Below are 27,137 nucleotides of genomic sequence, written 5' to 3' on the forward strand. Positions count from 1 at the left end.
TGCCTCACCCTAGCTCAATGTATATAGTATTTTTGGGGCATTTTTTGCCTTTGTTTGACAGTAGAGAGCTAAGGAAATGAGAAAGAAAGAAAGAAAGGGGGATGAGAAGCAACAAAGCGTAGCAAACTCTCACTGGTGAAACCAGGTAGTCGACAAACTAACGCTTAGCTACTGAACTGATCAGGTTGACAGAGATGAAATAATCAGTCCAAAGCTAAACAACAGATTTTTATAATATCTACATGAAACGTTTAAATAGCTCAGTCAAAAATAATGCAATTATGTGTGACTGTGACTTTTTCTCTCTTGTCTGCAGGTGTATGGACTTTTTTCCCAACGCACAGCTGTTTTACACTCTGGCAGCCAAACGTGAACTCGGGAGGGAGGAGTCACATTCAGACACAGTTGCAGTTTTAAAAACTATAAGCGACAGCACTGACGGACAGATTCCTGACAGAAAGCAGAATGAGAGGCAGGCTTGTGTTTGCGCTTGTCTAGTAGCCACAGTGAAAAGCCATTCAACGTGTCAGAAGAATGTCATTCACCTCCCCCAGCTTCGGGGTTTTAAGGCAGCACAGACAATGGATACATTGTGCGTAGAGGTAAGGAGAGGTGAAAGGTTTTCTTTACTATCTTCAGACTTGTTATGATCTACAGTCACCATGGCTCCCAAACATTTTCACTGTCCAGAGCTCCTGAACGGAATCCAACAGCCAAACTGTTATTATAGTCATTAAAAGACATTCTTTACCAGTATACGTGCATAAATACAATCGTCCTGGTACGCTCTATGGATCTCTGTGTTGGTGGTAGAAAGACTGATCTGGACAACTATGTCACCTCCTCTGACAGTTGTCTGAGAGAATTAATTCTTGGTGCAGAGATAATTGGCAAAGCCTGATGAAAACATTCAATGTGAAACAATGGGATTAGTTGATGAAGTATGAAGCTCTCAGTGCTCCTCTATGGTTGTGATTTTGAGGCTTACAATAGTTAATAATATATGCAAATATTCAGTGACCAATATATGACCAATACCATGTCAGAACAATCCAACCATAAATGACTAGGACTTGGTAATTGTCTCTAATTGAGACACATGTTATAGCAAATTGGTACCATTGAGTAAAATCATATTGTTACCTTTTTGCATATTTGGACAACACTAAATGGCCAATGTCCAGACAGATATCATACTGATTTTGATATTATACCAGAGTTTGAGACCAGTAACAAAACTAGAGATGTATCGATCCAAACCACCAGATCAGGTATTGGACTTATTTATCACCATGTCAAATATCAGTACTTGGTATCACTAAACTGGCGAAATGTGCATTTAAATCAAGGACAATCTGAGTAAGAATAAGTTAAAAATATCACAACCAGCTGAGACATTTGATAGTAAGCGACTGACAGTTCAGTCAGGACACTCGCATCAATATTGCAACAATATGCTTTTGCTTTGGCAGTGTGGCTCTGCTCATGTGACGCCCTGAAACAAATCTGAGCAAACCGGACACAGACGGTCCCTAAGCTCACAACCCTCCCTGGCATGCAGAGCCTGAGGTTCGCAGCGTTTGATGAATATGAACACATATCGAAAGAAAGAGCAGTGAGGTCGCAGAGCTCAGAGTTGTCGCGTACAGGCTGATTAAATGTTTATACGAACAGCTGATTGTGAGCGACAGGTCGTGGACGTGATCGATGTAAACATGATATGTCATGTTGGCATTTCTCAAATGGCACTTCAGAATAAGAAGAGGCTTCGGTGTACTTGTCTGCTGTCCTAATAAGCTCGTTAGTTAAACGGGAGGACAGAGAAAGTCAGAGACAAACGCAGAAGCCAACTTGATATCAGGCTCTGCATACAAAACGAGAGAAGTGCAAGACTGTTGTTCTGACAACCGAGGAGCTGGTGGCAGGAGGTGAAAAGGGGGGACTGCCGGTGCTTCGGCTGGCCCGTCTATCGTCTCCTGTTTTATTTTGTGCTTGGTCTTTAAAACATGGCCCCTATATGTCTGGTGAAACTGACATTCAGCAGGTTTCGTGGTGAGTAACTCCGTCATGACTCAGGGAAAAATCAGGAAGCACACAGACTGCTTTTGTAGGTTTTGCCAAGATGCTGATGTGACCCTGTTGTTATGAGCCCATCTCTAAAAACGAGGAGTTGGCAGGAGATGAAATTCAACTGCGCTTAATGATACGTCGTAATGACCACGGGATTAACAGAACTGTATTTCCTCGCCTCCGGTCTGACCTTGTTGACATTAATTAAACCGACCCCGGTTTTCAAAGCTGTTGTCGATTCTTTTCATTATCTCAAAGCAGAAAAAAACACAGCGGAGAACACAAAAGGTTGATCTTTGAGGAAAGGATCTTCTAGGAAACCAAACATAACAGACCGAGGGAGCATGAATACAGTCAAGGCAACTCAGAATGACAACAAAAATCCACCTAGAAACAAGCGATGGGACTTGTTTTTCCCTAATTCCCAAGTTTTTATCTGTATGTCTGTTTATTTGGCATGAGAATACAATTTAACGTTACTGACATTTAAACAAGACTAATGAAACTGACTACAGAATCTAAAATAAGTGTGAGAAAGAGAGTGCAAAAGACAGGACAGGAAAGAGACAAAACTCACTCAGCAGGCTCTCAGGCGGTAAGCTCGCTCAGTTAACCTCTGGCCAACTGCCTTTACTTCGGTACAGGCGGGCTCTCTCTCCTTCCACCGAGAAAACAAATCCTCGCTTAGGACAGATGCTTGGGCAGATGCGGGGCTCATCTGAGAGGCACTCTCTCCACCAAAGGCTATTCCGAGTCACCAATTTCAGTTTGAGTAGTGTTTCTGATGTAGCCCAGGAGGACACTTGCACTTAAAACAAGTAGGCGCTTAAAAATTCCCCTCGCTAGTTTATATTTTCTCTAGATTGAAAAATGAAAGGTATAAACTTTTACTACATATTTGTGTGTATTTGCCAGAAATACCAGTAATAGACCATTTTTTATCCTTTTGTAGACTTACATTAAAAACACTAAGAACATTTCATTTATCAGAGATGATAGAGGTAGCAATAGGCCTTTAAGGGTTAAGAAAAAAGCATATTTTAACAAATGGTTAATGTGCAATGTCTTTAACAAAGCAATGGAGTAAAGTGAGTACAAAATTTCAGTTGCACTTTTTAATAATTTACCAAGAAAGGACGTAGTAAACAGAACATCTATCACATGACTGCCTGCATGTTCTCAGTGACAGGTATGAATTTTCTGTAGCTCTCACGCTGCTGACAGATGACCACAGCTCTGATATTTTGTCTTCAACATCCCATAACAAACATAGATTTTCTGACGCATGTATACATGCAAGCGCATCCCGTAAACATCTGATATCCTGCAGGCAGACACAGCTCTGCTCCTCCAGCTGTTGCCAATATTATTTTCATTTTAGATTTTGTATTTATTTATTTTTATGACACATCACTGATAATACTAACTACTCAAATGTTCTTCTGTTTATTCCACACAAACAAGCTGTTGTTGCTATTAGTAACACAAAAAGCATCGGAGGATTTTTTTTTTAGAGAAAGACTGGATGTTTAAATGAAGGTCCTTTTGAATTGACAGTGTTCCTCCTACTAAAGCCTTGAAGGGGCGGCCCGCCTCGCCTGAAAGAAACAAAAACAAATGAAACTTATACCAGCAGGATAGCGGGAGCACGACAGGCTCACCCGTGTTCAAATGTGTGTTGCATAGACTGTATAAGGTGTATCAGGGCTGTAGTGGTGAATAAACACACTCTGTTTAGCCAGCTCTCAAATTCAGAAATAGCATTTATGCAAACTTTCCATGACTTTACAGCTGCTAGCTCAGACTGGCTCCCTACCAGTTTCTGTTGTAGTATCTAGGAGCGCTCGTTTTATTTTGAAAACTGAGACCATAGACTGTTTGAGACATGGAAACGGTTGTTACTATTGACACAGACCAACAAACCACCGCCCACTCGTGCTGCACGGGTTTCAAAACAAACAAACCCTCCATGCTGAAGCTAGCAGGCAGACTGAAGTCACTTTCATGAGACAGACGAATCAGAGTTCAGAGGATACATACATATATATATATATATATATATATATGACATGTGCAGCATCAAATAATAATCTGTTAGACAAAATACAACAAAGTAAACAGCTAACAAAAACTCTTCTTTAAAAGTTTTTAAAATGGACATTTTGTTGTTTTAACCATCTGGTTTATCCAGCGTGGCTGCTTTACTTTACAGTAATGTTACTGTAGCTTGATAGTTTGGATAGTTTGACTGCTTATGCATTCCTGCTGTGTGTTGTTTGTCCACGATTACAGTTATTAACACCACACAAGTTAGTTCTGCTTCATGCTCACTCAGACTCCAGAAGAGGAAGGCTTTTTACATTTTCAGTCTGACTTACACCTGTTTCTAGATGAATTACTGTTCTGTTTTTAAAAAGCACAATCTGTTATCCAAATGTAAACTAAAAGACATCCCAACAAACAAAACACAAAGCACAAGATTAAAACCTGCTGTAAAAGGACTTTCAGATCTTTCAATACAGGTACTGACACTACACAACAAGTCTATCAACATGATGTTTACTTGAGCTGTTAGAAGGTTGTTGACTTCAGTAACTGTTTGATTGACAGATAGTTTCAGTTAATAGGAAACACAAAATGCTGATTCATCATTCATATGACTGATTCATCTACAAGTCAAACCGTTATCTTGATGTGGCTTCAAGTTTGACCTAATTTATTCCCCATAAGTCTGTTTTGTTATTTGTTATATTACAAACACTGATCTATATCAATGACGATATAGACGGTGTGAGAATCGAGATAGAGACTGACTGGTCCATCTATCATCAGTAAGGCCTATGTTTATTTATGTGTTGTAATTTATGTGCACTTGTTTAGAGAAAAACACCAATAAGGACAACCGCCTTACTACACGCATCTATGACAACACTGTTGACACCATATATCCATATCCGTGACACACCACCCTGTGACAAAACTAGTAGTTTCGAGGGGCCTATCACCCACCCCCTGAAAAAAATCCCAAAGGAAACACTGAATTCCCAGCAGGTTGATCCAGTATTTTAAATTCCAATCAGCAAAGAAATCATAAGAATACTAATTCATTTTAAAAGACATGTCACAAGCAATTAATTGAAATGAACGGTGCTTCATGTTTGCAAGTACAGTATGTATAGTCTGATATCGAGTGACTTCAGTGGGCGAGTATGTATGATAAAAGAATAGATATTCCAAAAAAAGAACATATTGGAAGGAGCGTTATATAATAAACTTTTCTAACATGTGATATAAAATGTTAACACAAGCCCTTTCTAACAGAGTGAAGTTTCTCACCAGTTTATTTTGATCAACTGTTCTGATTTCTACTCTTCTGGGCTATTACACTTAATACTGTTAGTGGAATAAAAGGCTCCATGTAAAAGGTACAGTAGGCTCAGTATAGTTATTTATAATTGTTAACAGCGGGGGATAAGAATCTCATGGATGAGTATTAGCGAGAGTGCAAAAGCAACACAGGGTGGATGAAAAGACAGAAAAGTGGAAAGTTGTCTTTTCCTGACAATCACAGCTCTTCGGTTTCCACGCTTGACTGGTTGCAGTCGACTCCTAATTGACCACAAAGGGCTGTAGCTCACCCTCCACCCCCGACACACACACACACACATACTGTATACACACACCGCAGAGCGTGACACCCCTGCCATTTACCCGTTAACATAGTTGGCAGGGATCCAATTACCCTCCATTGACTGCAGAGATTAATTGAAAATAAATCATTACGCTCCTCGAGGACATTCCTTATGAGTCAGATTTCAATTTCTGACTGGAACGATCTCGAGGCTTAAGACAAAGATGGACAGACTGGCCTTCGAGACAATGACGGAGAACAAGAAAAGAAAGAAAAACTGACCAAATTACACTAAACTTGCACCGTTGAATAAATCACTTCTCCATCCACTGTCAAGCAAAACAACCCCCTAACAGTCTTTAGCTCTTACTTTTCTTATTTATCTTTTTCCAGCACTTCTCTTTTACTGTTCATGCTGATCCTGAGGTCACAGGAATATTATCATGCCTCTCTGACTCATTCACTCCTTACTACTGCTAGATAATGTTGGCAACAGACAGGCTCAGACTCAGTGCTACAGATAAGTGTGTCAGTTAAATGACTGAAATGTAAATACACACAGGACGGTGGCAGCCGGTGAGAAGGATGTTACCCATCAGAGTCTTTATCTATAGCGTCATTCCACATGGAAAATTCTTTGTTTAACCTCTTGACCCCGTTTATCTTTCGCTTTTAAACAATTTTCAGTGAAAAATACTCAGATTTTTGGAAAGGTGCAGAAGGTTGAAACATTTTTTTATTCATTTTATGTCCCCGTGTGATTAACAGTTGTGTTTTCATTTACAAGAAGACTCCGATCGCTGCAGTTTACAGTAAATAAAGTCTTCTTGCAGCACAGACAGTGCAGATAAGGCTTTCGGTAATAGAAAGTGAAGAGAAAAATGGGTGGAAAAAATGCTGACATCTTTGCTTGTGAATGCTCTTTGCGTGGTGTTTTTGCACTGCACCTTCCAGAGATCATGTGTCAATCAAACTGTGTGGGTGTTCAAGGACGTCTTTGTTCACTGGACTTCTCTGTTGAAGAAGTTTGAGCTCTGGTCTTTCTCTGTCCGTCCACCCACAGCGGCTATTACCAATCGTGGCTTATAATTTCAAATGCATTAAGGCAAAAATTTAAAGGTCACATATGATGCAAAATGCACTTTTCCCCATGTCTTTTCAACATAAATATCTGTCCCCTGGTGTGTGTAGAGACACCCAAACTATGAGAAAAGACCATACTCTCTCTTTTTCTCCTGCTCGATCTTTCAGTAAATGTGTGTGCAAAAACACTGTTTAAATTTGTCTCCCTTTATGACATCATAAAGGGATCTGTTGAACACGGTCCCCTCTCGCTGAAAATCTACTGAATCAACAGGACAGTCTTTATGTCCTCCCATCATCTGAGGGAGTGAAGACCCATTGGATTCACTTTATTTCTGATGGAAACGTCCCCACAACGACTGCTGGAACTTTATACTGCAGTTTTGTTATTACACGAAAGCCCGTTCTGCTCCGTGATCCTTGCTGGTATGTGTGTGTTCTAACGTTATGTAAACGTATTTGATAGACATGCCATGAAGGTAACGATACACGTGTGAAAAAAGAAATGATCAAACTTCAGGAATTCCTTTGCTTGGCAACGTTGTGTAACTTGGATTAGCACCAAGCAGCTAACTCGCTCAGACCATAAAGCTGTTGTGGTCCGCTGGGCACAGTATGTGTAAAGTCAAGCCGAGGCTAATACGCCCATGCTGATCCACAGATACACTTAGAGTTACTGTAATACTATTATTAGTGATGCTACTGCAGCTCCGTTGCAGTTCCAGTATGAATATGAATACTGTCAACGGCCCTCGATCTCTCCTGTTGCGGTCATATAATCTCGCATTGTATCACGGCCAGAAAACCACAACCAGTTCCAGAGTGGGGCATTGGGGAAGAGCAGATCATTTGCATAGCCACAGAAACAGCCCATCAAGTACAGGACTGTAACCGAGGGGCATAGAGGCATGCTAGAATGCATAATCTCAATATTTGATAGGGGCTTTGAGACATGTTATGGTTGCAAAAGTAGCATTCAGCTACAAATATGGAATGTTATAGTAGAAAAACTATAAATTAAAGGGAGGGGTTTGCACACTGATGTGGTTTGCATATGACTCAAAGTTTAAGCCAGGGGTGTATGATCCGGTATTCAAAGAATGGGAGCAAAAAGGCATAAGGGGAATGTGCACCATTTCAGAAAATGGTGAATTTATGAGACTCCTTTACAAAAGAGATAAGGTTGGAACCAGATGAAACTTCAAATAATGTGATTGGGGTGATTGCGGATGCATACAAACAGAAGGGGCCTCAGGTCATGTCTGCTTTCTACCAAGCTTTGTGGGGAAGCAAGGGTGGGGGGGGATTGACGCTCTAGCCTACATAAAAGCAAAATGGGAAGCAGAGTTAACAGATAACAGAGGAAGAATGGTATCAAATGTGGGAGACACAATGTGCATCTACAAAATCACTAGTATGGAGGGAATTCTGCTGGAAGAATTTAAACACCCAAAATAAAAAGCAGCCAACTTGCTGCACAACAACACTGTTGAAGTGCTGTGTGGGAGCACGGAGGCTGACCGTTCGCATATTTTCTGGAATTGTACAAAGATAACGCTGTATTGGGCAAATGTTAATGTTGTTGTTAAAAATATTTTGGGATATGACATCCCAAATACCTGTCCTGTGATGTATCTCGATGGGAACACTGATTATGCTGTGATGAGAGGAAGATCTCTCTACTTGGCTGAAGTTTAACTTGCAGCAAGAAAGAAAGCCGTTACCAGACGTTGACTCCAAATCAGGAACACTGGCTGGAAGACATTTTTATTATGGAAAAGTCCATATACCTTTTGAGAGTCAAAGAGAATAGATTTAAAAAAGGACTGGAAAAAAATGGAAGATTTATATGAGACATGACACTGACTGAATTAAAATAATAAAATAAAATACATTTGCATGCATATTGAAATATTTCCATTCCATTGTTATTTTTATACTTTTTATTTGTTTATGTATCTTATTGTATTATTCCTTGTGTTAATGTTGATGTGCTGTTCTGTTTAAATCTTTGTGAAAACTCAATAAAAACTTATGTGAGAAAAAAAAAAGTATAATCTCAGTGGTATTTTCAGCAAAAAACTTCAAAGACATGTTCTGGGGACCTCAGAGACCTATATTAACTTGTTGAAAAGAAGTATAATATGTGACCTTTGAAGTTCATCACCTTTTGTGAGCCACTGGATTTTGCCTGACAGTAACCTAATACAGAAGAAGTACAGAATGAATCACTATTGCAGTAGCTCTTACCGAAATAAGCATCGACTTATGAGAATGTAAGAAGTGTAAGAAATGACAACCGTTGAATTAAACATGGGATCAATAAGAACTAGCACAAATAATTCAGTCCTGTATCTGCATTTTCTTCTTTCCCGTGTCTATCAATACGTAACATAAACGCTGTACCAGAATTTACTCAAAAGGCAAATCCCTGAGATCAGTGTTGTTGTTAAAAACTGGTATGGTTGCATTTATCCACCAGCGCTGCCGCTCCTAGGGGTCGAAGGGGGGTGGGGAGGTTGGTGCGGGTGAGTGGCAGGCCTCATCAAGGCCACTCCTGCTACCCAGACAGCCCCTCCACCCAATAATGCAACCAAGGGTAGAGGGGGGGGGGTAAATCTAGGTCAGTAGCTGGGGTACAGTCTGCATGGAGTGTATGCAAGGCATTAGCTGGTGTTGGTGTGTTAAAAATGTCAGTTTGCTGTATTGAACATTCTGTAGATGTATTTTTAATAATCTACATAAAGATTAGCTGTTTCTTGAGGAAGAGAAAGAGATTCTAAATTATAGGGCCATTTAATACAGGAACCGATGAGGATGTCTTGCGTGTAATCCTAATTTGTATTCATAGAACTTTGTCTTTGAGGTGATTTTTGCAGAGGAATAACCCAAACGCTGTCCCAGTTTTATGCATTTTAAGTTCATTTGCATTTCAGAATCCTTATACCCTCCCCTCCTCCTCTACGAATGGCAGTCACACGCCCAGACACACACATACACCATAGACACAAAAGGAGCGCCAGTTGGTGGAGAGCCGCACAGCGGTCAGATTAATGCAGACTAATGATAGAGGCAGAATATGCAAAGTCTAAAACTGCCCTGTGGACCAGATGAAGGGCACACACACACACACCAAATGCATTCCACAGTCAGCTAATGTCTTAGTTCTTCTTCCTCTCTCCAAGTCAGCCGAAAAGTGGCTGAGTCAGTGGGTCTCCGAAGAAATGAAACTGAAGAAAACAAAACAAGAAAAACACTCTGAATTCAACTCACATGACCCACCAGTAATTCTGCTCCACCAGTCTTCTTGGATGCTGCTCTGTTTCGCTAAATAAAAACACGGCTGAGGGATCCTAAATGACTGCATGCGACTGTTAGACCAACATAAAAGCCTGCTGATATCCTAGACTGATACTGTCCACGTATGAAAGATCAGATATCAGCCAGTCAGTGTCGTCTGCTGCTGACGTGATGGGGGTTCCTCTTCAGCCGTGACAGCCATGGAAAAATACTCTAAAACCTTCAGTTAGACTTTTATTTTCTTTACACGCTCTATTAGGACTATCACTTTTTATTTGAAATCTGAAGTCTTATTCAAATGTGGGGAAAAATTAAATATTCAAACTGTAATGACCTGTTTGAATTCAATATTTACAGTCTATAAGCGTAGTTTGCCATCTGATCCAGCAGAGATTAAAATTCACAAAGTCACATCAGCTTGACCTGATCGCTCTCTGACCTACCAGTAAACTTAAGCTAATAAATGAAAACGGAGAAGGACAGCAGCGAGCAAAGCTGTGCTAATCGAATAATCATGACACAGAAGCATCTGAGAGGCAGTGTGTGGAAGTATTTTGGGTTCTGCACCGTAGATGGCAAAATTACCGACAAACATAAGGCTGTTTGCCAACTTTTTACTCTACAACTCCAATTAATCAGAGGACTCACCAGCTAGTTTACCACAGCGGTGAGGCAGCGGAGACTTCAAACAAGTGGAGCAACATCAACTCTATCAGCTCGTCTGACACGGTGCAAGACGCTCTCTCTGACCACCGATGGATGGACGTCACCGGCCATATACGCTTCTGACGGTCACAGCAAATTGTATCTCCGACACGTTACGGTATACAGGTTGTGTACGCTCTATTCATCCGTTTCATGATGCTTTTTAAAAAATTAACTTAATTGTGAAGGCTGCACAGTGTCCCAGATTTCCCCAATCCCCCAGACAACAGGAGCTGGTTACATTAGAATTTAATTAGTGTGGGTTTTAGTTTGCAAATTATGGTTTAATCATAATTTATGGTTTTATCATGACAATAAGATTCTGTGGTAAACACTGAACACTTGGTTTTTTTGGCATGAAATTGGTTATATGTGAATATATAAGGGATGCAACTAATGATTATATAAAAAGCCTACCCCTCAATATGTCATTATTCCTGAACCACCAGCTACAGAGACCTTATGCCTTAATAGTGTTTTTATCACTGCAGTCATGATAGTCACACACACCACAGCACCAGGAGGTATCAAACAGGAGATCCTTTTAGATGCCGGCAGCTATAATGTCTTCAGTGATTCCACGCTGACCGCAGGCAGAAAGTGACAATTTTTCAGGCAATCTGCGAGGCAATTAGAGATCAGCTGAGTGCAGATGCGGTCAGAGCTTCCCTTATTAGCGGAAAAGGCTTCGGAGGACACCGGCAGCTGCACTTTCTATCAGGAGCACTTTGAAACACGGCCGAGATACAGACTTAACGGCCATTTTTTTTTTGGACACGGTTCAAAAGGGAGCATTTGACCACTGATGCATTTGCCTGGGATTATCACACTTTTTACAATTCGGCTCCACAAGTAACAACTTGATGCCTCGCCAGGAGGCTCAACGGCTAACCTGTTGTGACACCGGCATTTCTCTGAATGGCGGTTCGTTTTGCACCTCTGATAATTCCAGTTCTCCGAGTTTCCTTCTGTAAATCTACAGGGCTGGTAAAAATGTTGCTAGTTCCCCCCCACATGTACACAAAGCACTGTCGAGCCTGAGAAACCAGATCCAAGTCATAAGCCAGTTAAATTACGGTCGGATGAATCAATCATTTTGGATAATGTGAACACTTGAGAGCCTCCTGCACCCTTCACATCTCCTCCTACTGTATCTACCGAACCCTGCATATTACTTCCTCACTCTCCTCCTCATTATACTGCTTGCACACTCATCGTGAACATACAGTAATGATGACTAGATGCTCGGTTTCACCGGGCTTCGGTTCGATCATGCGTGCACGCCAAAGCAGGCGGCATCGGTGTCAGTGAAAGGATAAAGTCGCTGCTTGGGTGATTTCTCATTTTTCCTATTTTGCCAAACCAAACAGGCCTCAATCCAATTCCGGCCAGAGTCAGGCCTGGTGTACAGTCAGATCAAAAGCCTCTCTGTCTTTTAAGCGTGCAAGGCATTATAGTGCAGGTCATGCTGCTGTAATTTAGCCGATGAATAGAGAAAGTCACTTGTTATCAACACAAGCTAACTTTGTTTAATCCAAAGTTCACCCGAGACGAAGCCAATGAAAAACATTTAGAGGAAAATTTTTTTGTAAATGAGGCTGTGACAAAAGCAATGACCTTAAGTATGTTTGTTTTATCTAAAATGTCAGAAAACATTGAGAAATGCCTGTTACAATTTCCCAGAGTCAAACGTGATGTCTTCAAATGTCTTGTGTTATTCAACTAACAGTCAGAAAGACGACAGATATTCAATTTATGATGACATAAAACAGAGAAATGCTGCAAATCCTCACATTTGACCAGCTGGAACCAGAGAATATTTGAAGTTTTTGCTTGAAAAATGACTGACATGATTAATCTGTTATCAAAATAATAAAAAAAATCCTTTTATCCCTATTATGCATGTAGCCTTAAGCTCCCTCCAAGCCATATACAATGCTTATGTTTCATAAAGAAATGAAATCCCCCCCAAAATGATATGTGCAATACTCTATCAAGACTGTTTGGAGCACCGTCAAAACTTGCTTGGAAGCCTGCTTCACAAGACTGACATGTTTACCATATTTTCAAATGTTGGAAAGTTTATGATTATCACATTATGATGACAGAAAACCCCATTTAAAATCTCTACTATCTTAATCAAAAACCACAATGAATAATGGATCCCCGGTGCTGGAGTGACGACCAAAATGAGACTATCACGCTCACATAGCCGCGTCTTTACCTCCAGCCAGAAATTCAATCCCATTAGACAAAGCTCCTCAATCGTCTCCATTACCAAAGTAGCATAGCGAAGCAGCGACAGCAACTTCAGCTCTCCCCCACAGCGAGGGAAGGTGAGCTCTAAAAAAAGGGGGAAGCGGTGTCGCCTGATAGGCCTTAGAGAGCAGAAAACAATTGGTTGATTATTACCAACACAAGGTACATGTGTCACTTTGATAAACCAGAAACTCACAGAGATCCATTTCCCTGTTTCTGACAGATATCTGAGCGGGCGTCTGCGACCCACTAGTGGGGGTAAATGCATCCATGCTTGTGTTATTTCTACCTTTACTATGATTAGAGCTGCAACTAACGATTATTCTCATTTTTGATTAATCTGTTGATTATTTTCTTGATTAATCGATTAGTTTTTTGGTCCATAAAATGTCAGAAAATGGAGAAAAATGTTGATCCCAAAGCCCAAGTTGCAACCTAAAATGTCTTGTCAAACAGTCCACAACTCAACAATATTCAGTTTACTATCATAGAGGACTAAATAAGCCAGAAAATACTAAATTTAAGAAGCTGGAACCAGAGAATTTTAACATTTTTTCTTAAATTACTCAAAACTGATTCAAAATAGCTTACCAAAATAGTTGGCGATTAATTTTCTGTCGATCAACTAATTGATTAATCGTTGCAGCTCTGAGCATGATGTAGCTTTTAATCAATGCAACAAACATTCAACTGAAAACAAACCAGTTTTAACACTGGTTTCATATTCAGCAGGACAGCACAGCAAATCAAGGATAGCCTTCTCACTCTTCAGCCTGTATGCGACCACTCTGCTTTGTCATTAAAGAAGCTTTTCTGCAGAATCCAAAGAAGTGGGGGGAAAAAACCCCCCACCTGCGGTCCATGAATCTCAAATTATTTAATCTATATTCAACTCCTCTTCTCCCATTGTCAGCATACACCTTTGTCCAAACAGAGATTTGATAAAGTGGACACATGCCAAGCTGCGATGTAAATCCTCTCCCGGTAAAGATGCACTATGATACCGTCCTGCGATAAATCTCCAGGAACAGGCAGCTTCAGTAACAAATGCTCACCTCTTCATCACTGACAAGGATGCATTATGGACTGCATTAATCAGAGACGCACTCACACAGTGGGGGGATGCATGTCCTGGACACTACTTACAGGCATAGTAGGCTATGTATGTATGAAAGCATGGGTGAGCTTATGCATTAGTGTTTGCCTGTATGGACTAAACCCATTAGTATGCAGTGTTGTGGGTACAGCGTGGCATGAAAACACACATTTAAAGCCAGCTATATGAGCACAAACAGATGAGTTATAATGCTGTATGTGCAGCCTTTCCTTCCACCCTCCCTGTCACATCCATGAGAAAGGGGAAGTTCATACGCATTAGAAATAAGCATAAACACCATGTGAAACTTACCTCCCCAGTTCGTCTCCAATTTCATAAAATTCCTCAACATTTTCCTGGTTGAAAACAGTCATGTTGTCCAGGCACTCTTCCTCCTGTTTCCCCCCCCCACCGACCACAGGCTTGTCCTCCGTAACGGCACACCGGCTCTTCACAGCGGCACCATCCCTACCAGCAGCCTCCGGTCTGGGCAGGGTTACGGCCAACAATCCTCCTCATGTTAGGGCTTCAAAACCGAGTGGAAAAAAAAAACAGTAGAGAGAGAGAGAAAAAAAACACAACCATTAGATCTCGGCTATGTATCCTGGCGTGAGTTGTTGGGAAAAAGGTGGGCGTTCAGTCAACAAAAGGAAACCAAACTGACTAACTGAGCAGTGAACCTGCACCTCCAGGGCGACGTCACGACTCCTGGAGCTGATCTTTCCTCTTTGAATTATTGGGCAATAACAGCAGCTGCCAGTGTTCAAGATAACATAAGCATAACTATGTCACCAAGGGCTGGTTAGGAATGCAAATAAACCCTTCATGAAAGCTTGGTGTAGCCATGGGAAACACGGTTTGGCAGCAGCAGCAGCTACTCCTCCTTTTTTTTTTTTTTAGTCCAGCAAGGAAAAATGACTGCTGAGTAAAGTCATAACGCTAGCCATATCTTCTTTAAATAATGACTCAAGAGAAGCCGGACAGGTGTTTAACCCAGTTTTAACCGTGCACCGGAAATGTCACAACCATAAAAAACATAATTTGAAAGCCAAACCTATTAAGCTTTTCTTAAATTTAAACCACGACTCGCCCCTTGAATATTCCTCTGCAGTCTGAAATATTCACATTAACATTAGCTTGTAACGTACGTTATGCTTAACCGACCGTTATTGGCTCCACCGCGGTCTAAAATTGAGTGAAATAGTACGAATACACTGCAAAGTATCTTACAGTATGCCGGTGTGTGTCCCTGCAGCCAAATGTAGCCGAGATTTCATGCGTTTTTGTGGGAGCCTGTGACCCAGGTTTGGCTCACGGAAGACAAAATGCTGGCTTGAAAGAGAGAAATCAACGTTAACAATGTAAGGCAGTCTGGTCCTGGCGCCGCGTTCAAGTTCTATGGGAAATTGTAGAACATTAGTTAGAGCCGCTCGGGTTAACGTATACAACAAAACGTTAATATCTGGCAACCATACATTTTAAAATTCTGACATTAGTTTTCTACGCAAAAAATAAACACGGGGTTATTTCCATGTAATGATTTTTGGCGATAGAAATGTTAGTGAAATTGTATTTTTCAAGAATAAAACTGTAATTACCGGGTTTTTACTGGACTTAAAGGCAACACTTGTGTATGTCAGTTGGAGGAGCTGCTTCGGTCGCAGGAGGGCAGCAAAGCTTTCACTTTTATTTTAATCACAGTTTAACAGAGGGTGTAACAATTTGATAGACTATTTGAATCATTAAAATGTGGGGAAAAAAGTGGCTTAGCTATTTGTTTTGTTTATTGAAATGTACTGAAAATTTTCTGGTACGGGATACAAATCCTCTACACCAGACTCTCAAAACAAACAAACCACACGACAAAACAATACTTATAATAATAATTCCACAAATACTCACAAATCAACTTTATTATTATATAAAATATCATTTGTTGACCAGACTATGCAGACTATCCAGTCTATTATTTAAAGAGCCCGTACTACATCCTCTGGAAGCTCATTTACAACACAAAGTGTGAAAAAGTGTTTTCTCCTCTCAGAGACAATATTTAGTGGGTATAATTAATAATAATATTCATAATAATATAATTATCCAGTTCAGGGGGCTGGAGCCTTTCCCAGCATGCACTGGGAAAGAGGCAGGTTACACCCTGGATGAGTTACTGAGAAACAAACTTTACAAATTGGAGCAGGAGGGGCCCCTGTCGACCTTTCACTCTCTAGTGCTCATTATGACTTTGATTTGTATTGTACATGCTCAGTCAAGGTGAAGTGTTGATCTGGTCTGGTCCCCTTCACACTGTAAAAATATGAGACCCGTTAAGAGCAGGAAAAATTCTTTAAAATCCTAATTACAGTATATTTTAGAATATTTTGATTATGTCTATTATTTCTGTGATTCTGTAGTATATAAAATATCAGAAAACAATGAAAAAATGCATCTCACAAGTTCTCAGAGCCCAGTGTGACGACCAGTGGTTTAGGAAGTATTCACATCAAAAATACTTAATCACAGGCCAAAGTCCTGCACTGAAAATATCACTTAACTAAAAGTATTATTGGCAATATTTATGCAATACAATATATACAATGTAATGTATACAATGCAATATATATAGTAAAAGTACTCATATTTCAGAAAAAAATGTCCCCTGTGAGTGTTGCACTATATTATATTATTGGGATATTATTACAGACACATTAATGTGTAAGTAGCATTTACTGCTATTCATTTCAGTTCACTACAGATCTTTGTTGTCCCACAATAGGAAATTATATTTGCAGAAAGGCAACATAAAGACGCAAATCATGAAAATATAAACACAATAAAAACACAAGACCATCTGACATTAAAAGTGCCAGTACTACACACAATTTAGATAATAAGGATATATGTTAAAAGCAAGTAAAAACAGCAGCAAGAGGAATAGAGATAAGGCAAATTAAGTACTAAGCTGTATGAGGCAGTTTATAAAGTATTAGAATTAAATGCACTTACTGCCCATTTGATACATGAAAACTTGAACCTGTTGCATGCATATTTTGGAAACCTGTATATCTGACCAGAGGGCAGGATGTCAAATTCCTTAAAGAGAGGCTGTAGTTCAAGTAATCAAGATGGAGTTAATATTAAGTATTTTATATACTGTTGGGTAGTTAAATTTATAATAATGTGGCATATTTTAGAAGTTCATCATATGTTTTGAATGCAAAATCTTAATCTGTAAAGTAGGGGTGTGCCCAAATACAAATACGTTATTCAGCAAAGCACAAATAGTGTTTCGTTTTTTTTTTATGAATATTTGTTTCATACAAATATTTTAAAAATGACTTGTTTTCAGGAAAAAACAAAACAAAAACATGTCAAATACCAGTGCGCAGGTCAGTTACATCGCTATCTCAGTCTCTCTCCTCTGCTCTGCTGTTGCGTCTAACAGCAGGTTTCAACGAGGGGAGTCACATCCACCTGCTACATGACGCACATTTCCTAATTAGGACATCACTCCTGGAGTTGGGGGTGTTCCCCAGAGATAAAGCTGAGCTACTGATATACACAAAGTGCTCCCGATCAATGTATTTGTATGTGTATTTTATTGTACCTCCATATATGTAGTATACTGTGGTTTTATGATAATGAAAGCTGTATATTTTAATTACACTGTACATGTAAAGCCCAACTCTCTGTGCAACACATCAGTTTCATGCTCTGTATTGGAACTATGTTAAATGGCATCGTCCCTATCGAATAAAATAAAAATTCAAAATTCAAATTCAAATATTAAATTGAAAAAAGCTGCAAGTTCTCACATTTACAGCTGGAAAAGACAAGTTAGCATTTTTGCTTGTTTAAAGACTTTCACAATTAATAAGTTTATAAAAACTGTTGACACACACCCTAACAGGGAAAAAAAATAAAGATAAGTGGGAGCTTCTTTCTAGAGAAAATAACATAACAGTTTTAATTCTAATATTAGTGTAGGGGAGTAAACATACTCAGCTCTGGAGGGGCTGTTGATGTGGAGATTCAGTGCGCTTTTAAAGCTGGAATAATTTGTCGGTCCTCTTTAGTGGAGCAGCTGAGCCACATAATTGTGCACTTAGTGAAGAAAGCAGCAAAACTGACATGTACCAGCTGAAGAGGTGGCAAATGAAATGATTTCTGCCATTACACACTTTGCTTACAAACAGAGGGCCAGATGGTTTTTATTACTGTACATGAGAGAGATACAAAGAAGCTGAGTTCTGTACATCTAGTGAATGATTTTATACATATGCGTTTGTGCCGTTGTGCAAAGAATGAATATGTAGTGTGAAAATATGCAAGATGGAGGTGAAAGGAGGAATATCACTTCACTTGGAAGCCAGTGCTTTCAATGCACATATGGCCATCATGTCAGTATTGTTTTCAGGAGGACTTGAAAAATGTCCTTTATCTGCCTATTTCTGCCTCCATCACTGATGGAGCAGCCCCGAAACAACATGAGGTCAACATTACTTTTGCCAGACCAAGAAGCACTGCAGGGATTCAAAATGCGAACATTAGAAGAACAGACGATTAAAGATTAATATGAAAGCTTTGCATAAATACTTACCCTCTATTGAATTCATACAAAATTTTAGTGCAAACATTTCACTTTTATGTTCCATGTAGCTTCATTCTCATGTATTTTATCATTAAATTTTGGACTCAAGTGGCTTTTTATTGCCTCACTGCATTCATTTGGCAGAGTCATAGTGTATTGGGCCTATTCTAGAAAGCACAGTCCAACAACAACATGGAGAAATACATTTTATGCACTGAACTTCTTTTCATTTCCATTTTCTTTATGGTTATAAACCTGCTCCTTCTACTCAGAGCTTTCAAGCAATATATGACCCTCATGTTCAGCTGGGGCCTCATAAATGCCCACTTTGCACCAGCCTGTCAACATAATGATCAGTGCAGCACAGTCTCATAAATCATATTATATTACAAGCTTCACATATTGCAGCTTATGTATGTAAATAATAAATGGAACCATGTACTGTTTGTACTGTTTGAGTATGTCGCCATAATAAATCTCTGTCCTCCGCAGTTGTTGTGTTGCAGTACAATAAGATTCTTTCAGTATTACGTCTTAATTGGAAACATCAGGGTGGTGTTGTGTAGTTTGTAAGGGACACTCCTGCTGCGGTGGAAGGATTATACCTCCATCTGCTGGTGAAGAGCTGCACACATAAAACAGCATTTATCTGACAACAGAATCACATTCTTCAGCCTGATCTCCTGGTTTTATTAGACAAAGATTATGCTTATGAACATTATTACACCTACTGTATATATTGCACACTATATACTATAATATATATAAAAATACATGCAACATTAACATGCAACTATTTAATCTTCTGTCATTTGTACAGGAGATATCACATCTAGCAATGTCTGCTATTAAATCACTAATGGCTCAAAATGTTTTAATCTAAGTACATATTAAATGATCAACTTCTACTTCTACTGGCATAGATTTTTATATAGATAATTGGTTTTAAGTCTGCTTGAGCAGTTTGTTGCTTAACTGAAATGAACACAGGCTGCGATAATGAACAGATATCTTTCCAACTGAGCATTTTTTGGGGGAAAAAGTGGAAATTTTAGATCTGCTGCACCTTTGAAGCATTATCAAAACATAAAATATGTAACTGAACCTCCTTATATGATGAAAACCCTCAGCTTTGTCAAACTTCGGAGGAGCCTTTCATGACGTATTAACTATAATCACATTTTTGTTTTCTCATTACCAGATAAAATAGAATTACGTTCAGCTGTGTACAATAACAGATGAACTCCAAATGCTTTAAGATCTAGCAAATTGCACATTCTTCATGGAAAGAAATAAAACTGCGTTAAAAAAAAGACATGTCATGTTCATCGTTTATATCTTTTTATTGCAGTAAAAACTTTGTAAAGTAGAAAATTATACAAAATGGTTATCAGAGTGAGCAGTGCTAAAAATCCCTAGATTTTTTTTTGTCATGTTTAACAATTGGTCATCAAGAAGTTTGCTAAATCCCTTATGTCTTCAGGGCTGGAGATATAATGAGAACAATATATTGATACATATCAAAAGTTATCGTTATGGCTGCATTTTGTTCTGGAAAAGGAATATTAAACTTTAAATACAGCCATGGATGATACAGATTTAGAAAATAAACTGTAACGGGGCCACTTACAGTTGAGCATGTAGTGAATGTTTCTTCTGACATATTTGAGCATTTTATTTCTATACAGAACACATCACAGTAAACAGTAAATGTGTCTTTGTGTTGTCAGTGGTGTAAAGCAGCTTCACCACAAAATATCCAGCATCAGATTCTGTTTCAACAGTTTTACTACAGAGTAAACTACGACACACTAAATCATCAAAAATCTTTGGTTCAACATCGACACTCGGTACATTCAATTCTGGGTAACAACTGTCTGAATAACGTTGTTGTAACAGATGTTCAGATCTAAACATAATGAAGTCAAACCATCCGTCACCCTTCTTACTGGTTTAAAGTCAGCTGTCGATGAAAAACTGACAATTGAATAAAACCTTAAAACTTTCACACACCAAATAATAAATTAAAGACTGATCCCAGACCTGCAGAAACCATACAGGATCAACTGACATGAAATTTTATAATGTATAAAAGAACACGTTGTGTATGTTTCATAACCTAAAAAAACAATGCTAGTCCTTAACTAGGTTAGAAATTGTACAGATTTCCTTCTCTTTTAACATTAAGGCGACTTCTGTGTTTTTAAAAATCATATTTTCAGAAAGCTGATACAACAGTCACACAGAAAGATGTCAAAGGCAAGTCAGGTAACAGCTAACATATAAAGCATTTTACATTCTTGATTAGAAATACTGCTTACCATCAAGCTGTCAGATATACACTAACAAGCCTGTTGAGAGAGCAAATACATGAAATTTTTACTAAGCTTGGTGTGATGTAATATCTGATTAACTGATATAAAATAAGGTATGAATCATTATGATTTAATCAAGGCAATTAAGAGTCCATAAAAATTGTCTAAGCAGTGTTTTTAGGCCCTGTTCATAGGAGGCACTAAAATGTGTCCTGTGTGATTTAATCACAAGTGGTCAGCTCTGAAAGCAAGTGCAAATGCACCAAAAACAGAACTAAAGAGGATGAACGGCGATCAGATCGCTCAAGCCACGATAAAAGCTGTTCAGGGACAATGTGACACACAGCAGTAAAGGATCTTCCAGTCAGTTTTGTAGCGTGTGTACAGTACGATGAATCTCCCAGACACGGGTAGATATGGTTGATTATCCTGTGCCCAACAACTTGGATTCAAGATTAGTCACTACCAAGCTAGCACAGTTCACCTCGCTTTTTCTCTTTTGTTGGTTTCCCAGTAATCACAGACAAAATCAAACATCAGCGGGGATGCTAAATCTGGTCTGAAGTGGTCCCTTAGGACAGTTTGACAGTCTTTGTCTGGTTCCCGTATTGAAATACAATAAATCTGAACTGGATCTGGACATGATCTGAATACATGCACGTACAGTTTAATACAGGAGGCTTGAACGGGGCCTTTAGACTCTCAGTTGTGATAATTAGAAAATGTAAACCCTAGACCTTAACACATTTTAAACGTTTCTTGATTCTATAAAGCTGCACTGTAGAAGATTTGGTACTACTCTGTGAAAAGGCATACTTTATAAAATGTTTATTATTCATTACTTATGACTCAATCAATGTCAATTAATAGACAGATCAGAAATAAGCCAATAGAAAGATAAACTTTTGGATTTGCCAGGTTGTGAGAAATTCCTTTGTCTGGTTTCTTTCCAAAGTCCAAAGACATGCAGGTCGGGTTAACTGGCGACTACATTGCCTATATGTATGAACAGTCATCTGTGTATAAGATAAGTGTCAGCCCTGTGATAGACTGACAACCTGTCCAGGGTGCACCCCACCTTCCACCCAGTGCACCCAATTAGGATCCATTCAATGAGTATAGATAGATAATGTATATCCTCCTCCAGCATAACTTGCTCCTAGAACTTTAATTTATCATACAGGAAAACTAACCCTTTAGACATGCTGGTCACTTGCAGTTCTTATAATAAATAGTTTTAATATTATTAGTAGCAGTGCAGTTAAGAACAGGTTATTTAATTGCCTACGTGATGGATTAATGTAATGCACGACATCTTTTATTAATTACTGTTAATTATATCTGTAAGCCTGGTGTGAAAAACAAAAACTCACTTTCTAAGAAGCCATCAAGTCTGCTGTAATGAATAAAGGATTATAGGTTTATATAGATTATAATAACTTGTCAATACGCAATGAAGAGCTATCAAAAAAGACAGAGCAAAGTTTTGCTAGAAGAGGATATACATCCACAAAAGGGAGCTTTCACAACCTGGCAGTCCAAAATGCCCCCCCCCCTCATAATTTTATTTCTGTAATACATATAAAAAACCTATTACCATTACTACAATTTATAAACCCTTGAAGTGTTAAACATGTCTAATTAAACAGTGGTACTGAAGATTGTAATTTGAATAACCCCGTCTTTTAAGTGCCATTGAGAAGAAGAATATTTTGTGAGAGCAGTTTACTGACGACACATTTATAATTCTTTCATACTTGATTATTTCTCACGGCTACATGACACTGCCAAAGTGCTAACTGCTTATACAGCTTTCAAGATAGGAAAATACAATGTTTTAAAAAGACACTAAAGGTACAAAACTAAAATATTTTTTCTGGAACATGGCTTTGCTGGTTATATCCTCTGTACATGTTCCTGCTGTGCATCTTGACCCCCAGCGTGAAGAAAGTCTGGGCCGTCTGTAAACATGATGACACTCTGTCCTCCTCTTGACACGAACGTGTTTCCCTTTATATCTGAAAACGACTGACCCTGTCACTGTTTCTGGGGTTAGGAAGATTTCATTTTCTTTGCCCATCTGTCATGTTTTACATGTTTTACATTAACATTCATGATTATGGAGAGTAATCCATACACACACCAGAAGGGGCTACACATTATGTGGTAGTTCCCTTTGGTAAAGAATGCTTGGAGGAAAAGTCATGTATGTGTAAGAAACTGACCATGAAAAATCTTTGACAGGAAATTCTCTGGAAAGTCTGAGCAAAGACATACAAATGGGAGCTTTAAACACCTTTGAGTCCAGTGACTCTTAGCTCTCCAGTTGGTATGTCATTCCTGCTCCCAGATCTTCTCCACTAGTCCTCCTGACGCTGTCCTAAATTAACCTGCTGTTTGTCAGAGGGCAGGATCTTTGATAGTTCTGTACATCTGCAGCGAGGTCACCACCACATCCTGCACCTTGACATTCTGGGGGCGTCCCGTCGGGCTGTATCCAGCTGATCGTCCCATAGGACTGAAGCCTGTGGTGGTGCGACCCGTGAAACCTGAAGAACGTGACACAGCGGGACGCCGCAGGAATCGGCCTGATGTTACCAGGTCCCCGTAGCCCTGCGCGTGCGAAAACGCGTAACCTGATCTTCGGGTGCTGGTGCGGCGGATGCGGAGGGGCCGGGATGGAGGCGGAATTTTTGCTTTGGCCTGTCTCACCTTAAACATCACCTGGAAAGTTTGGAAAATGGTGGCAAAGTCAAAATGTTGGATAGAGACATATGTATCCAAAAACTTGCTGCCACATTTTGGGAAACATTTGGTAATTGTTGGGTCTAAAAGAAGCAACTACAGAAGCTGACTTTACTCCACATCTGCTCTACTGCTGTCAGATTTTTCTTGAAGTCAAACAGAAGAACTGGGTGGTTTAGGTGGAAAAAAACACACAAAAAGCTCTATTTTGAATTTGACAAATCCAAAATGGAGCTGTGAGTTTTTTTTCCTGACCAGTTCTTATACAACAAGTGCAGCAGGATGTCTTCAAGCATTCAGAGTAAAGGTGGTAAGAGAAGAATAGTTCCATCTGTACCTTGTCGTTGATGGTGGGATAGAGCTGAATCAACAGGAAGCGATAGGTGACCACAGGAAGGACACACAGGAAGGACGAGAGGAAGATCGTGAGCCAAACATTCGGCTGGTTCAGAGAGTTCCGCGCTGTGCCTGAATAAAGACACGCATGCGGTATAAAAGTTTGTACCTGTACACTTGTGATGATCATCTAAACATTTATGCACTCCTAACTATCAAACCTTAATTGCTAAATACAGTTGTCTCATCACAGGGGCAACATCATATTTATTCTATTTGTTGTTTCCAAAAACTCGTATTTCATCATACCTCCAATAATGTAATAATAACAATAACTTGTAGAGCATATTTCATACATACAAGCTACTCACAATGCTTTACAGCAAATTATATATGTATATATGCTGTATATACAATATATTAAAAACATTTAAACAAATGAAGTAAAAGGTGGCAAACAAAACATTAAAATACAAATGAAATATAATAAAAAAAGAATAGGAATACAATTTAAAATAAGATTAAACAAAAGTAATGTAAATATAATGTCCTCCTCTACAACCTACTTATTGTCACTATGGTGACAGCGTGATGAGGAGGATGAGAGACTTTCTAAGATGCTGTTTCAGTTCCTACGACTCATTTACATTGGTTAATAAATGTCGCAAAGAGTTTCAAGACTTTAAATGAATTTGAATTCGGTGGCTGTCAAACTGCTGTCAAATACAATAGTAAATTCAAATCCAGTCATTGCTTCAGGTGGAGGCAGATGTAAGAGGTTTATGGAGGCAAATAGGCATGACGTTTACCTTTAGAGATTTAAATTCATGTGTTTGATTAGAACTTATATTCAGGTGGACTAAAATAACTCATCGCTAGTTCTTACACAATACCTGAGTTTCAATATATATATATATATAACACAAAGCAGATGGTAAATACAGTCTAAATTTAGCAAAATTATTATTTAATTCAGAAAATATCTCTTCAAAGAATGAGCAAGCTAAACTATTCTAAACTAATGCTTTAGGTATTTGGGTTTTCAAGTTCAGTAATCAGCTCTGCAGTATTGCATCACCTTGAAGACAAACTAAAGGGGACGGTGTATTCGAGGAGGCGGCAAATGAAGCTATGCAAAATAATTCAGATCGTCTGGTGATTTTGTTTTGGTTGTTACAGATATTTTTCCTGTGCAAACACACCAAGTCAGGCAGTATAAACACACTCATTTAAATGATATTATCAGCCTCACTCTCAAATAACTTTATAAAAAAAAGAAAAGAGTACGTGCAGGTAGACGCTTACTAATGCACATAGAATTTATTTAAAGGATGAGTTCACAGTTTTTCAAGTCTGTCTTAAAACAACAGTCAGGAGCCCAAATGGACATTGAAACAGGTTTTCTTGCTGTAATCATTCCTCCTGTTCACACTGATTAAAAGATTCCTTCATGATGCACTTACAATGTAAGTGATGGGCAACAAAACCCACAGTCCTCCTTCTGTGCAAAAGTTTGTTTAAAAGTTTATCTGAAGCTAATATGAAGCTTCAGCCGTCCAAATGAGTCAAATCAAGTAGATATCTTTCGACGTTACAGTCTTTTTAGTGCCAAAGTCCCTCTTTTTGTTACTATACTTCTACCGAAGCTCAACAGGGAAACACAAAGAGTGAATTTTAAGCTCAAAAGACTGTAAATGTGGCAGATATCCACTTGATATGACTAACTCAGCCCTCATCACTTACATTGAGAGCACATTTGAAGGGGATCTTGTAATAGCCAGTATGAACAGGAGGAATAATTATGGCGGGGAATACCTCTCAGTATTCATATCACCACCTGACTGTCGTTTTAAGACAGACTTGAAACATTGTGTAACTATCCTTTAAAATTAATTCACTGATCTGTGGCCACCAGCCCAAAGCCGTGTCTGTTTGGCGAGAGCTCACCACTCACCTATGAAAGGGAAAGCTGACGGAAACATGAGAAACATGCCGTTACTGTACATGGTGAAGGTGACAGCAAAGTACATGACCAGGCTCCCCAAAACGAAGAACGTGTTAACCGCCGTCCAGTAGGACATCTCCAACCCCAACTAAAGACAGAGAGAGGAAACATGTTTTGAAAAATTATAATTCTAGTTATTCTAAGCCTGGTGAGAAACATCAGGAAATATCAGAGACAGTGTTAATGGAAAGATTAGTTCTCCATACCTGCATGCTGACTGCGAAAAGCAGGCAGGTCTGGGTGAGGAGGGCGAAGGACTGGTAGTCGGCGGCATCCTTCCCGTCGTCCCTCACTGTGTCATACATGGCAGCGTAGGGGATGAAGAAGAGCACCAAGGAGCTGTAACCGCTGTGGAGGGCACACTTGAAGAAGGCCCTCTTACTGAAGTACTGGTTGAGTTGACCCGGGATGTAGAGCTGAGGGTGCTGGAAACTCCACTTGTCGTTCACATCCTGACCAGCAGGGGGAGACAAAGAGTGAAGTCTGTGTGAGTTTTTGTTTATTCCACTCAGTCTTGTATCTCTCTTATTACTTGTCTGTCTCTAACAAAAATACACAAAAAAGTACACAACTGTACACAAACACAGATAAAACTGTTACCTGATCAAACAGACTCATTCCCAGCACAGGTAATGCTGTATACACCAGATTGTAGAGTGTTATGAACCACTCGTCATACACCGTCTGAAAAGCAAAGTCGAAAACAAAAGAGAATCTTTGAATAACTTCTTTAAACTTAATTCTCGAATTCAGCTCAGTTTTGTAAAATCAGACATGATCATTATGTCATAATCATTATGATAATTAATCTTTGTTATCTGGTTATTACATTCTGTGGAGCTTCATACGGCTGCTTTGAAGTTTTTTTTTCTTTTTCATATATGATCATTGTTTTCCTTTATTATTATTTTTTTGTTTTCACATTTTTTATAGAGAAAAATCTCTTTTATTAATGAATGTTCTGTATATTTTCTCAATGTGAAAAGCAAAATAGGATGCAGCTC

The 27,137-nt window shown here is 39.1% G+C and overlaps 2 protein-coding genes across 3 annotated transcripts in view; both read right to left on the reverse strand.

Annotated features, from left to right (window-relative positions):
* The window catches only part of dapk1 (death-associated protein kinase 1), a 76,134-nt gene extending 60,608 nt beyond the window's left edge, over positions 1–15,526 (reverse strand). The window contains exons 1-2 of the mRNA XM_042421238.1: positions 15,375–15,526; positions 14,457–14,670 (exon numbers count right to left, since the gene is read on the reverse strand). Of these exons, the coding sequence (XP_042277172.1) occupies positions 14,457–14,518 (62 nt within the window). The 5' untranslated portion in view covers positions 14,519–14,670; positions 15,375–15,526. The remainder of the gene's footprint in view (positions 1–14,456; positions 14,671–15,374) is intronic.
* A 4,530-nt stretch (positions 15,527–20,056) lies between these two features.
* LOC121904493 (phospholipid-transporting ATPase ID-like) overlaps positions 20,057–27,137 on the reverse strand; it is a 50,188-nt gene continuing 43,107 nt past the window's right edge. For both annotated transcript variants that reach the window (XM_042422267.1, XM_042422268.1), the window contains 5 exons: positions 26,734–26,817; positions 26,340–26,585; positions 26,083–26,221; positions 24,130–24,260; positions 20,057–23,771 (listed from right to left, as the gene is read on the reverse strand). In XM_042422267.1, the coding sequence (XP_042278201.1) occupies positions 23,448–23,771; positions 24,130–24,260; positions 26,083–26,221; positions 26,340–26,585; positions 26,734–26,817 (924 nt within the window). In that variant the 3' untranslated portion in view covers positions 20,057–23,447. The remainder of the gene's footprint in view (positions 23,772–24,129; positions 24,261–26,082; positions 26,222–26,339; positions 26,586–26,733; positions 26,818–27,137) is intronic.

The sequence above is a fragment of the Thunnus maccoyii genome, chromosome 9 (genome assembly GCF_910596095.1).
Source record: "Thunnus maccoyii chromosome 9, fThuMac1.1, whole genome shotgun sequence".
NCBI classification, from domain to species: Eukaryota; Metazoa; Chordata; class Actinopteri; order Scombriformes; family Scombridae; genus Thunnus; species Thunnus maccoyii.